We start from the raw sequence: 11,203 nt of genomic DNA on the forward strand, positions 1-11,203 counted from the left end.
ACTCCTCTCTTTTTCTGATACTTTATAGCTTCTCTATTTACTAAGAGAGTCTAATCTCAGCCTATAAATTCTCTCCACTCCCTCCTCCAAGATACTTTCTAACCCAAGAAACTCCTGAGTAGTCTGGTGAATTCTCTAGCTCTCTTCTCAGAATAATTTTTTTAGAACTTTTTATTTTCAAAACACATGCATAGATAATTTTCAACATTCACCCTTGCAAAACCTTGTGTTCCAAATTTTTTTTCTCCCTCTCTTTCCCCCACCTTCCCCCCTAGATGGCAAATATATGTTAATATATGTTAAACATGTGCAATTCAGAATAATTTTAAGCACATAGGATTAAAAAGGAAAACAATTATATTGAAATATAGTTATAAAAATATTTTGAAAATTCAATTTATTTTATTTTCCTAATTCTTTTTTTCTCTTCTCCCTTTCTTCTTCTGTTTGAGAAAGCAATTAAAACAAAACTCATATAAAATATTTTATATTTTATAAGATTTTATAAATATTTATATATTTTTATAATTTTTAAATTTTAGAAATATTTTATATTTTTTTTATATTTCAGAAATCTTTTTGTAATATTTTATAAAAATTTCCGGAACTTCCTGAAACCTATCTACCAACCCAGGTTAAGAACTCCTGCCTTATCTAACTCCTTCATTTCCCCATTCAGGACACCCTCCGAGACTGTGATCAGGAATCCACCTGCTACAACACTGTCATCTCCCCCATCTACTTTGTGTCCTTTGTATTAACTGCCCAATTTGTGCTGGTGAATGTGGTCATTGCGGTCCTGATGAAGCATTTGGAGGAAAGCAACAAGGAAGCCAAGGAAGAAGCAGAGCTGGAGGCTGAGCTAGAGATGGAGATGAAGACCTTGGCCCCATCGCAACCTCCCATGCCAGGAGACCCCTTCTCCTGGCCTCGGGGAGAGGGAGGCTCTGACAGCCAGCCGGGCAGCCCGAAGCTCAGGGCCCCCCAGGCCTTGCACGTCAAAGTGGCTTCTCAACTCTCCTTGGCCCACCCTACGGTAAGACTTCACTGGGGGATAAGGGGACTGGGAAGAGAGGGAAGGCTGCATGGGGCAGGGTAGGCAGAGGAATAGGAACCCTTCAGTCACAGGCTGGGAGCCAGCCACAGATCCCCATTGAGCACTCATTTGCTGCTGTTTTCCTGTCCCCTAGAACCAGGTTCTCACTCTCCTCCCAGCTGATCAAGCCCCCCAGCCACAGGCTCCACTGCCTCCCTAGAGAAAACAAGGAGAACTTGAAAGGGCATCACCCCAGGGGATGGTACTGACAGAGATGGGGCAGTTAGGGAGGTTGGGAAGGTGCTCCGAGTCCTCACCAAGGCTGCTGTCAGCAGCAAAGCTCTTGTCTTTTCCTGTCTCCTTCAAGGGGAACTGTGACAGTAAAACATTGCCCCCAGCACTGGGTGGTCCCCAGATACTTGCGGGATCTACTTACCAGGCAGTCTGACCGGCCCTGACCTAGAAGAGTTATGGTGCTACTCTCAGCACCCTGTCTCTGCTCTTTAGGGGGCTAGGAGGGAGTATGTGAGCGGTGACAGTCTCCTACCGCCGGGGATGGTGCTTTCTGATAGAAGCAGAGGGTTAGTCTCCTTGCCAGAGGTAATAGAACTCCCCCTCTGATTTTTTTCCTCCAAGCAAACGCATTTGTTTCCCAGTGCTGATCTGGACTCTCCTTCCTTGATTCAGGACTGAGCTTTCTAAAAAGCTTTCTTTGTTTTAATACCTTCTCATATCCTTCCCCTCATCTTCTCTCTACCCCTTTCTTCTTATTTTTCTGTTTTCTCTTTTTCACTCGTCTCAATTCACACTTTCTTTAACCTTTCCTATTTCCTCATCATATCTTTCTTTTTTGTTTCCATCATACTGTCCCCTCCTTCTTCATTCTCTCCATTTCTATCATTCTATGCCATCTTCACTCTCATTCCCTCTATTGTGAACCTTCCTTCTCTCTCTTCCCTTCTTTTTTCTTCATCCTTTTTTCTCTCTAACTCACCTTCTTCATCCTCTGCCTCTCCTTTATCTCTCTCACACTTTCTCTCCTTCATCCTTTCCCTCAATCTTTCTCTCATCTTCTCTCCTTTATCCTTCCCTCATTCTTTTTCTCACTCTTTTTCTTTCATCTTTTCTTTCATCCTTGCTTTCCTACTTCCTTTCCTTAATCCTTTCTTCCTCACCTCACTCTCTTATTTTTTTCTTTAATCCTCTTCATCTTCTCTATCTATCTATCTATCCTCTCTCTACATCCTCCATCTCTCTCCTTCATTCTCCTTTCTCTATCTCCTCTTCCCTTTATTCTCTGTATCCCACTTCTTCTGAATCCTTCTTTCTAATAATCTTCTCATCCACATCCTTTTTTACTCTCAACCCATCTTCCTTCCTTTTTCTTTCTAATTCTCTTCTCTTTTCTCATTTCTTCTTCCCAATTTATTTCCCCACTTCCTACTTATTTCCTTCTACCTCCCTTTCTCTATATGTCACTCTTCTGTCTGCTTTCCCTTTCCTCTCGGACTTTCTCCCCCAACCCCTCTTTCTTCCCCAACTTCTCCTCGGCACCACTCAGGACAGACAACTGTTTGACACCATCTCCCTGCTGATCCAGGGGTCTCTGGAGGGGGAGTTGAAATTGATGGATGAGCTGTCCAGCTCTTTGGGCCGGCCCTACACCTTCCCTCCCGCCCCTGGCCAGGGCGACTCCGAACCTCAGGTTACTGTCCCTGTGTTGTGTGCCCTGCCCCGCCACTCTAGTATTGGAAGTGTCTAGCACTAATTAAGGTGACCAGTAAGGAGAGAAACCTAGGGTTACAATGTAGGTTAGGAAAATATTCAGTATTCTATCAGGTATTTCCTTGTGCTGGGATGGTCTGTTCTAATATCACAGGAGACTGAAAAAAACATTAAAGAGAGAGAGTTGGTGGGTCAATGGTGGTAGAAGACTGCTGTGGGCATTAAAATGAGAGATACAAAAAAATTCAGGAAAATGCTAAAGGGATTCTTAACCTGATGTTCACAAATCCCATAGGGTTCCATGGATAGATTTCAGGGTGCTATGAACTTAGATGGGGGAAATTGCATTTTTTGCAAACCTCTAACCAATATTTATCATATATTTTAATTATTTTTAAAAAAAACCATTATTGTGATAAGAAGTGCATGGATTTCACTAAAATGCCAAAGGTCTCAATGACTCATAAAAAAGAGGTTAAGAATCTCTGTGCCAGAAGAGAGAAGTCATGGGAGAGTTTTTAGGGTCCTTTCAGGTAGATTACTGAGGAAGAAAGGAATAGAGAGACAGGAACAGGACCTAGGAGATCAGAGGGACTATGGAAGGGAGGGGGTATGTGGTCAAATATTTGTGGGACAAGGGGGAAGGGGAAGGGGCGAAGAGATTTTCTTGGCAGAGTTGACTGCCCTACCTGAGAGTTTGGGAGGGATTTCCACAAAAGGCCTTGGATGGCTAACCAGGGATTAGACCAGTATGTGTCTATCCAGACTGGGAGGCTGATTTCTCTCCCTGGGCCCTGGCTCCTGCAATCATCCAAGACAGTGGCTTCTCATTATGTTCTTGTTTAGACATGACAGATGCTTCATTTATCTGATTATTTTAAGCCCAAATTTATCCTAAAAAGAGATTTGGGAGTTGGTAGAAGAATGGGGGCAGGGAGGAATTAGGCCATGACACTGATCTCTAAAAACATGCAAGATGTGAAACATGAAATGGATGTTTTTCCTATTCCCTTCCCTATCCATCACAACTCTATCATGCCCCTGGGGACTTCCATTATAATAATTCCTTGTTCTCTTGCTCTCTTTTAAGCTCTTGTCCATTCGTTCTGCTACTTTCTATCCCCCCCTTACAATGCTTTTCTTCCCTTTCCTTTCACACCCCTACAATCCTTTCTATCGCTCTCCCTACAGCAAAGGAATTAGTTTCCTAAATTAGGACAGGGAAAAATGGTTTAAGGGAGTTCTGGTTATTCAGAGACCAAAGGAATTAGCTTTAAATCTCCCATCCTCTATTTCCTGTCTTTTCTCCCTTTTCAGCTTCCCAGTCTAGTTCTTGCTCCAATTAAAGCTACAAGAACATTAAACCCCAAATCTTCTATAGGATGAAAAAGAAGTCAGAACTCACCTGCCCATCTTTCTCCCAATGTTACATTATCAGAGTAGGGAATAGGATATCAAGGTTCACTCCAGAAGCAGGAAGTAGCAAATGGGAACATCAGGAATGGGTTTTAGTGTGATCAGAGATTAGTTCATTGGGTGGGAACATGAAGCCTAGGAAGAGAGAACCCTTAAAAAATATTTGAAATAAGATGGTAGTAGGGAAGATTTCAGATAGGAGAGACTGAGGAAGGAAACATCAGAGAAAGCCCTTGAACTAAGATAGGAGATAGTTACAGAGCCCAGATTCCCACACCTAGATTCCAAGAACTTGGAGCTGAAGAGTAGATATCATTTTCCCCAACCTTTCATTTTATGGAAAAGGAAACTGAAAGGGAAGTGACATACCCAAAAGAGAGCAAAGGTGGGATTTGAAGCTACATCTCATGCTCTCTCCATGAGTCCACTCTGCTGAGAGTGAGCTTGGGAGGTGCACAGACCAGATCTTTTAGGGGAATGGGGGGGAACAGCAGGGGAAGTGAATGCTTGGGTCTGCCCCTATGTATGTAGATACATGTCCCAGTACATTTGGTGGCTTTGAGATGAGGAGGCCATCCCAGAATTCCTGGAAACGGATGATGTCTGTGGAAGAAGGACAGATGGTGGGATTGAAGGAGTCAGAAGTTGAGGCTTTGACAAACCCTTTTAGATGTGGGGGAAATACTAAGAGCATAGCCAGGCTTTCTGTGGTATTGTCCCCCTCGCCTCCCTTTCCACGCCCCATCCCCCTCCATGCTGCTGCCTCTGTCTATATAGAAAAGGGAGAAAAAAATCATCTTTCTTTTCCTTTTCATTATTTCCCTCTCTCTTTTGGTTTCATCTTTCATGACTGTGTCTAAAGCCCTCCCCCCTGACACAGGGTGGCAGGGGGTGGTCTAAGAATCTGTGGGGATCTTTTTTAATGTGGTTTCCTCGTGCTTTGCTATTCAGGTTCAGTTGATGTTTGCTCTCAGTCCTTTTGTATATGTGGTGATCCTTCAAATTCATGCTCTGATGCTGTGTGTGTGTGTGTGTGTGTGTGTGTGTGTGTGTGTGTGTGTGTTACAGTCAGGAAAGTCTAAGGGATGTCAGTTTGTTGGAGGCAGTGGGAAAGAGGAGGGAGGTTTTTGTTGTATTTTTTCAATGTGTTTTGTTAAAGAAAAGAAAAGAAAAGAAAGAAAGAAAAAAGAAAAAAATTTTCTTTTTTTTTTTTTTTTTGTCCTGGTTTCTTATGCTTGATCATCTCTCTCCTTGTTTAGATCCCTCTAGCTGAGATGGAGGCTCTGTCTCTGACGTCAGATATTCTGTCTGAACAGTCCTGCTCCTTAGCTCTGACGGATGATTCTTTGCCTGATGACACTCACATACTTTTACTTAGTGCCCTGGAAAGAAATGTACATACATAGACCCGCTCACTCTCTCCCTTAGCTTGGCGCAGGGCTCTGAATACTGGCATTGGGGCTTTCCCTCCTTCGGCCCCCCATTCCTACTCCCCTCCTCTCAAAGCCTTCAGTTCTCACTCTTCACCCCAGACACATTAATTCAGTTACAGCTCTTATTTTTCTCCAAATTAACATCTCTCACCAGCTCTCCTTCAAAAAGGGTAGAGAGACACAAAGGTTGAATGTGTCTGACCTTTCCCATAAGGAATACAAGGAAGGAGGAATATGCTTCAAAGTATTAAACTGGGTACCTTCCACACTCCCCTCTGAAATTGGCCCTGCCAGGCTGCAGAACCAGGCAGCTGATGCTGTGCGTTCTGGAGGCCCTAGACCTCTGCTCTGGGGGTCCAGACTCAGCCCCCTGTATTTGGAGCCCTGCCCAAGCTGTACTCCCATCCCACTTTCCTTTCTTCTCCATCCCTCCACTCCACCCTTATCAACATTAGACATTTGCCACTGTGTAGTGGGGCGCTGCTTTCTCCTCTGCTTTGACCAACATGATTTCTTTCCCCACTTTTAGAAGGGGACCATTCTTGTTTTCTTGTCTTCTCTGTGACTCTCCATGTCTCTCACCTCTTACCCTAATTTCTGAGGACTTTCTTTGTGTCGCTGATAAATCCTCCAATCCCCCTTGTCTCTCCAACCCTGTGTGACTCAGATCTTACTCCCCTTTTCCTTCTCAGTCATCCCCCAAATCAGATTCCCATGGTTGTGGTGCAAAAGAAAGAAGCCTTTGGATCTTGCTGGGGGAGGGAGGTGAGGTGAGGTGAAGCTATTTACCAAATAAACCTTCCTTTTTCCAGTGGGGCCCAGCTGCACCAACAGAAATGCACTGGGCCAGAGCCTATAGCTTCTGGTTGGAAGTCCCAAGAGGGCTTTGGGTTCTTAGCTTCAGTGGATTTCAATGCTGGGAAAGTAGGAGCTAAGGACACAGTTCTGTCCCAGGCTCAGACATCCTTAATCGAAGCCCTGAGTTATATTCTTGTTAGGTTGCTAAATTGGGAGTGAAGAGAACAAAACTGAAGATTGAGCAGAGGAAGAAGAGAGACCATAGTTCTTGGTCCTGGGAGTCAGTTTCCATCCTGTATGCCTCTGAAGCTGAAGGAATATTCAAGGGGAACTCTGTCCAACATCTTCATTTAGAAAGACCTATCCCCAGAGGAACACTTGAAGTTCTGATCCTGTGATCCTGGGTGAACCCTTTTATAATCCCTGGACAGAGATATCTAAGCCTCCTTAAATAAATAGCCTCACCATCCCTTGATCTCACAAACACACACACACACACACACACACACATACATCCCTTTACCATTTAATGCTATGTATAAAAATGTATTGATGACATAAACTATAAACCTGAGGGCAAAGCTTCCTCCCCATCCTGCCTCCTCCCTGAAAACTCATTTGTCTCCCTTTTCTGTCTTTGTGTTCCTTGTTGTTCCTCTTCCCCAAATCCTGTGACATTCTGCATGCCCATTGTTCCTACCTGCTGGGGTGGGGAATTTGGTTTCCAACTGCCTAATTGTGCCTCAGTGGCCAAAATTGTGTGTCTCCTCTTCCTCCCTCCCTTCCCATTTTCTTTTTCAGACTGTGACTCTTCCCTACCCTGAAGGGGTTCTGGCCACTGGACCCTCTGCCTTCCAACCAACTCTGCTGACTATCCGGAAGTCAGGGGTCAGCAGGACCCACTCCCTTCCCAATGACAGTTACATGTTCCGAGATGGGAGCTCCTATCAGGGCTCTCTGGGACAGAGGGCCTGGATGCTTCCCAAATCTCAATCAGGTAGGAACTCTAAGGGGATGGAGTGGCCATCCGTGGCCTTCCTAAAGCAATCAATGGATTGCTCAAGTTCATATGTCAATCTTGTGCTGGATAATAGAACAAAGATGGAGGGTAGTAGAACAAAAAGAATATATGGCCCTCAATCTCAGGAAGCTTTCAAGACTTTGGGGGGAAAGATTTAACTTAGAGAACTGATTTCCTGGAAAGAGAGATGCTGACCAGGATTTTAAACAAGGTTATGATGGTTTAGTAGACAGGAGTGAGACAGGGCTTCATAGTTTGGGAGAATAGTAAAATCAAAATCTCTTTGATTACAGGAATGGAGATGGAGACAAAGAAGAGATATTAATGGGGGTAGAGGTGGGTGGAAAATCAAAGAAGACAGATTTCAGGGTATATTAGTGACACCTCTAATCTTCATAACAACCCCACAGCAGGCTCAACTACTTCCATCCACTCCCAGCCAGTAGATGCCAGAGCCCTCCTCCAGCTTCCCAAAGATGGGTCCCACCAGCTCCAGCTCTATGACCTCTCCAACTGGGGAATAATCCCCAAACTTCCCCCACCGGGGTGCTCCCCTTCTGCACAGAGGCAGCTTCGGCGACAGGTGAGAGGAGGACTCCGTGGGTCCCTTTGTCAAGTGGAAAAATGAAAACATTTTAGTAAGAGGGGTGTGAGCTTGAGTTCTGGGTTCTTTACAGGGACTAGTCTAGAATGATGATCTGAGTAGGGAGGGATCTTTGCAACCATCTAGTCTAATTCCCTCATTTAACAGATAAAGAAACATGTGCAAAGAGAAGCAGCTTGTATGAAGTACCTTAGGCAGAATTTGAATCCAGACTTCCATGACTTCACAGGTTCCATATGTGTCTCTTTAAAAGTTATGATTGTTAGCTTCAGCAAATCACCAAACTCCCATAGGCTTCAGTTTCCTTATCTGTAAAATGAAGAGACTGGATTAGATGGCCTATTACAAAAAAAAAATCATTTGACAATGCTTGTGCATGCATGTACCCATAGAAGTGTCCAGGGAATCTGCATTTGTGTATAAGAATGAACACACTGGGAAACAGCGGAGAGCTTCATTTAGGCACTTTAACCAAGGGCCTCAGAGAAGACAGGGAGTTGTGCTGTACTGGAAAGAACATTGAGTTTGAAGTCAGAGAATCCCACTTGTTTACTGCTTGTGTGACTTTGGGCAAAAAAAAAAGTTAATCTTCCCCCATCCCTCAATTTTCTCAGCTGGAAAACCAAGGGGTTAAACTAGATGATCCCTTTGGCTCTTTCTGTCTGATTCTTATGTTCTTATAGTATGATCATTCTATGACCTGAATTCAAAACCAAGTACTTGTGTGACATCATGGAGGTCACTCCTCTTTTCCCAGTTTCTTTCTCTCTAAAGTGAGGGGTAAGAGGGCTATTACACAGATGAACTAGATGGTTTCTCTAGTTCCTTCCAACTCTAGAACTAAAATCCTATAATACTCATGATAATACCTTAGTTTTAATATCAAATCATTCTTAATCTTCCTGCTGATATAATAACTCACATTTAAATAGTACTTTAAGTTTTATAAAGCATTTTACTTATATCTCATTTGATCCTTAAAACAATCTTGTGAAGGTTACTATAACCAGGATTACAAAGCTAATGAGCATCTGAGAAAAGATTTATTTGAGGCTCCATCCATCTCTTCACTGACAATGTACCACCTAGAGAAGGAAGAGGAACAAGCTTTGAAACCTCTGAAAATGGCTTCATTCAATTCCAGTTCTAGAACTCTAAAACACCAAACTAGGTTTAATGTTTGTAGGTGGCAAAGAATCCAGAAGATGCTAAAGCAAATTAGGTCCCCAGCTGGGGCATTGGCCCTTACTGTGATTGCTGCCATGGCTCTCCATGATTAGGAAGTAAATCAAATCCAAGAATGGTTCTATCTTTTAAATCCCTTCCCAAGGAGGAAGCACAGACCTTGTTCCTGCTTCCTTTCCCTTCTCAGATTAGTTTCATAGGCTTACCCATTTTCTTCCCTCATATCCTCCCTCTTCTTCCCCTCCTCCCCACACCAGGCAGCAATAAGGACTGACTCTGTGGACATGCAGTTTGTGGGCAGCAGGGAGGATGTTGTCGCTGAGGTGAGTGTGTCCCCTACCATGGCTCCCCAGGACACTCCCAGCTGGGGCCGTTCCAGCATCAGAGTTCAGCAACGTCCTCGGAACCAGTGCAGGAAATCCAAGCACACTCCACCAGCCCCCTGCCTGGTGCCAGGGGCACTTCTCCAGGACAGGGGCCAGCCAGGCCATGAGGCATCGGAGACTATCAGCTGCCTGGAACTGCATGCCCAACCAAGCTGGGGCTCGAGCCCTGGGCCCCAACATCCTCCGACTCCAAAGGGAGGAGAGCATCTGAGGGACCTGAAGAAATGTTACAGTGCAGAGACCCAGGGCTGCCCTCGCCGGCCTACGTTGTGGCCCGATGAACAGAGGAGACACTCCATTGCAGTCAGCTCTCTGGATAGCTGTTCCCAGACCTGCCCGGGCCCCGGTGCCCTGAGTCTTGGGGACCAAGAGTTGAACAGGCCGGGAATAGGGTCCAAAAGCTGGCCCAAGAAAAAACTAAGCCCTCCTTGCATCTCCATAGAACCACCTGACAGCCAGGGTCCCCGGTCCTTGCCCAACCCAGGAGTCTGCCTCCGGCGCAGGTCTCCATCCACTGATTCCAAGGACCCTTTGGCCCCTGACAGCATGGCCATCTCTTCGCCCCCCCCAAAGAAAGACTTGCTGATGCTCTCTAGTTTCTCTTCTGATCAGTTAGATCTGGAACCCTGAATCACCTTCCCCTTCCTCACCAGGCTCCACCAGGTGCCAAACCTCTCCTTCTGGGCTATATCCTTGAAAAAAGTTCGGTGTAAACCAAGGAGGATATCACTTCTATCATCCTAACAGGCATTGGGTAAACAAAGAAATAGAACTTCCAAAGACAGTTTAAATGCAGCAGTTTGGGGTCATGAATGATGGTGGCTGAGGGGCACCAGACAGAATGAAGGGCCGGGCCAGGAAGTTCTTCCAGGTGCCCAGGAGCTATTGGGAGAAAGCAATACGTCTGTGCAGAATCTCTATGTATATTCTATTTTATTAAATTAATTGAATCTAGTATTTGCGGGATGTACGACATTTTGTGACTTTAAGAGATTTTTGTTTTCCTCTTATTTTATGTGTCTCCTAATATTTCCAAGAAGGCATCTGTCTCTTGGCTATTTTAACTTAGAACAACCAGACTAGTTATAGTCCCTCTTCTTACAAAGCACAAGCTGTGACCGTGAGTGCATTAAGTCCCCAACTGTATCCCACCTTCGGCAGTGAGAGAAAGAGAAAGGGGGGGAGGGAGGAGAGGAGAGAGGGGAGAGAGAGAGGAGAAACAAAAGAGAAATGGAGAAAAAGTTTTGGAAACTGTAACATAACTTATTTTCTCTTTAACAACATCACTGTTTTCGGAAGGAAAAAAAGTCATTTGGACAAAGAAGTCGTTTTACAAATACAATGGAAACCTTTTTATATATACATATATACACATATATAATAAAAATGACTTTCCAAAATAAAAGTTAATCACAATTCAGAATAAAAGTAGGGGGGGAAACCAGAACTGTTCAAGTCAGACAGGGATAATACTCAGGAGAACAGATGTAGTTACCCTAAGGTGTTTGGAGAGCATGAGTGTGAGTGTGAGAGTATGGGTGAATGTGCCTGTGAGGGTAGGTGAGATGCACTACCAAACTCATCAATGACTGAAGAAAA

General features: G+C 44.4%; 1 protein-coding gene across 25 annotated transcripts in view; it reads left to right on the forward strand.

The window, feature by feature from the left end:
• The window catches only part of CACNA1G (calcium voltage-gated channel subunit alpha1 G), an 86,888-nt gene extending 76,329 nt beyond the window's left edge, over nt 1-10,559 (forward strand). For 9 of the 25 annotated variants that reach the window (XM_074261755.1, XM_074261759.1, XM_074261761.1 and 6 more), the window contains 6 exons: nt 680-1,036; nt 2,598-2,741; nt 5,437-5,571; nt 7,210-7,405; nt 7,840-8,012; nt 9,476-10,559. In XM_074261755.1, coding sequence (XP_074117856.1) covers nt 680-1,036; nt 2,598-2,741; nt 5,437-5,571; nt 7,210-7,405; nt 7,840-8,012; nt 9,476-10,234 — 1,764 coding nt within the window. In that variant the 3' untranslated portion in view covers nt 10,235-10,559. Of the gene's footprint in view, nt 1-679; nt 1,037-1,543; nt 2,567-2,597; nt 2,742-5,436; nt 5,572-7,209; nt 7,406-7,839; nt 8,013-9,475 lie in introns of those variants that run through there. The other 16 variants (XM_074261756.1, XM_074261777.1, XM_074261776.1 and 13 more) reach the window with 7 other exon arrangements.
• Nucleotides 10,560-11,203: the final 644 nt, after the last annotated feature.

Source organism: Sminthopsis crassicaudata, chromosome 4, assembly GCF_048593235.1.
Source record: "Sminthopsis crassicaudata isolate SCR6 chromosome 4, ASM4859323v1, whole genome shotgun sequence".
Classification (NCBI taxonomy): Eukaryota; Metazoa; Chordata; class Mammalia; order Dasyuromorphia; family Dasyuridae; genus Sminthopsis; species Sminthopsis crassicaudata.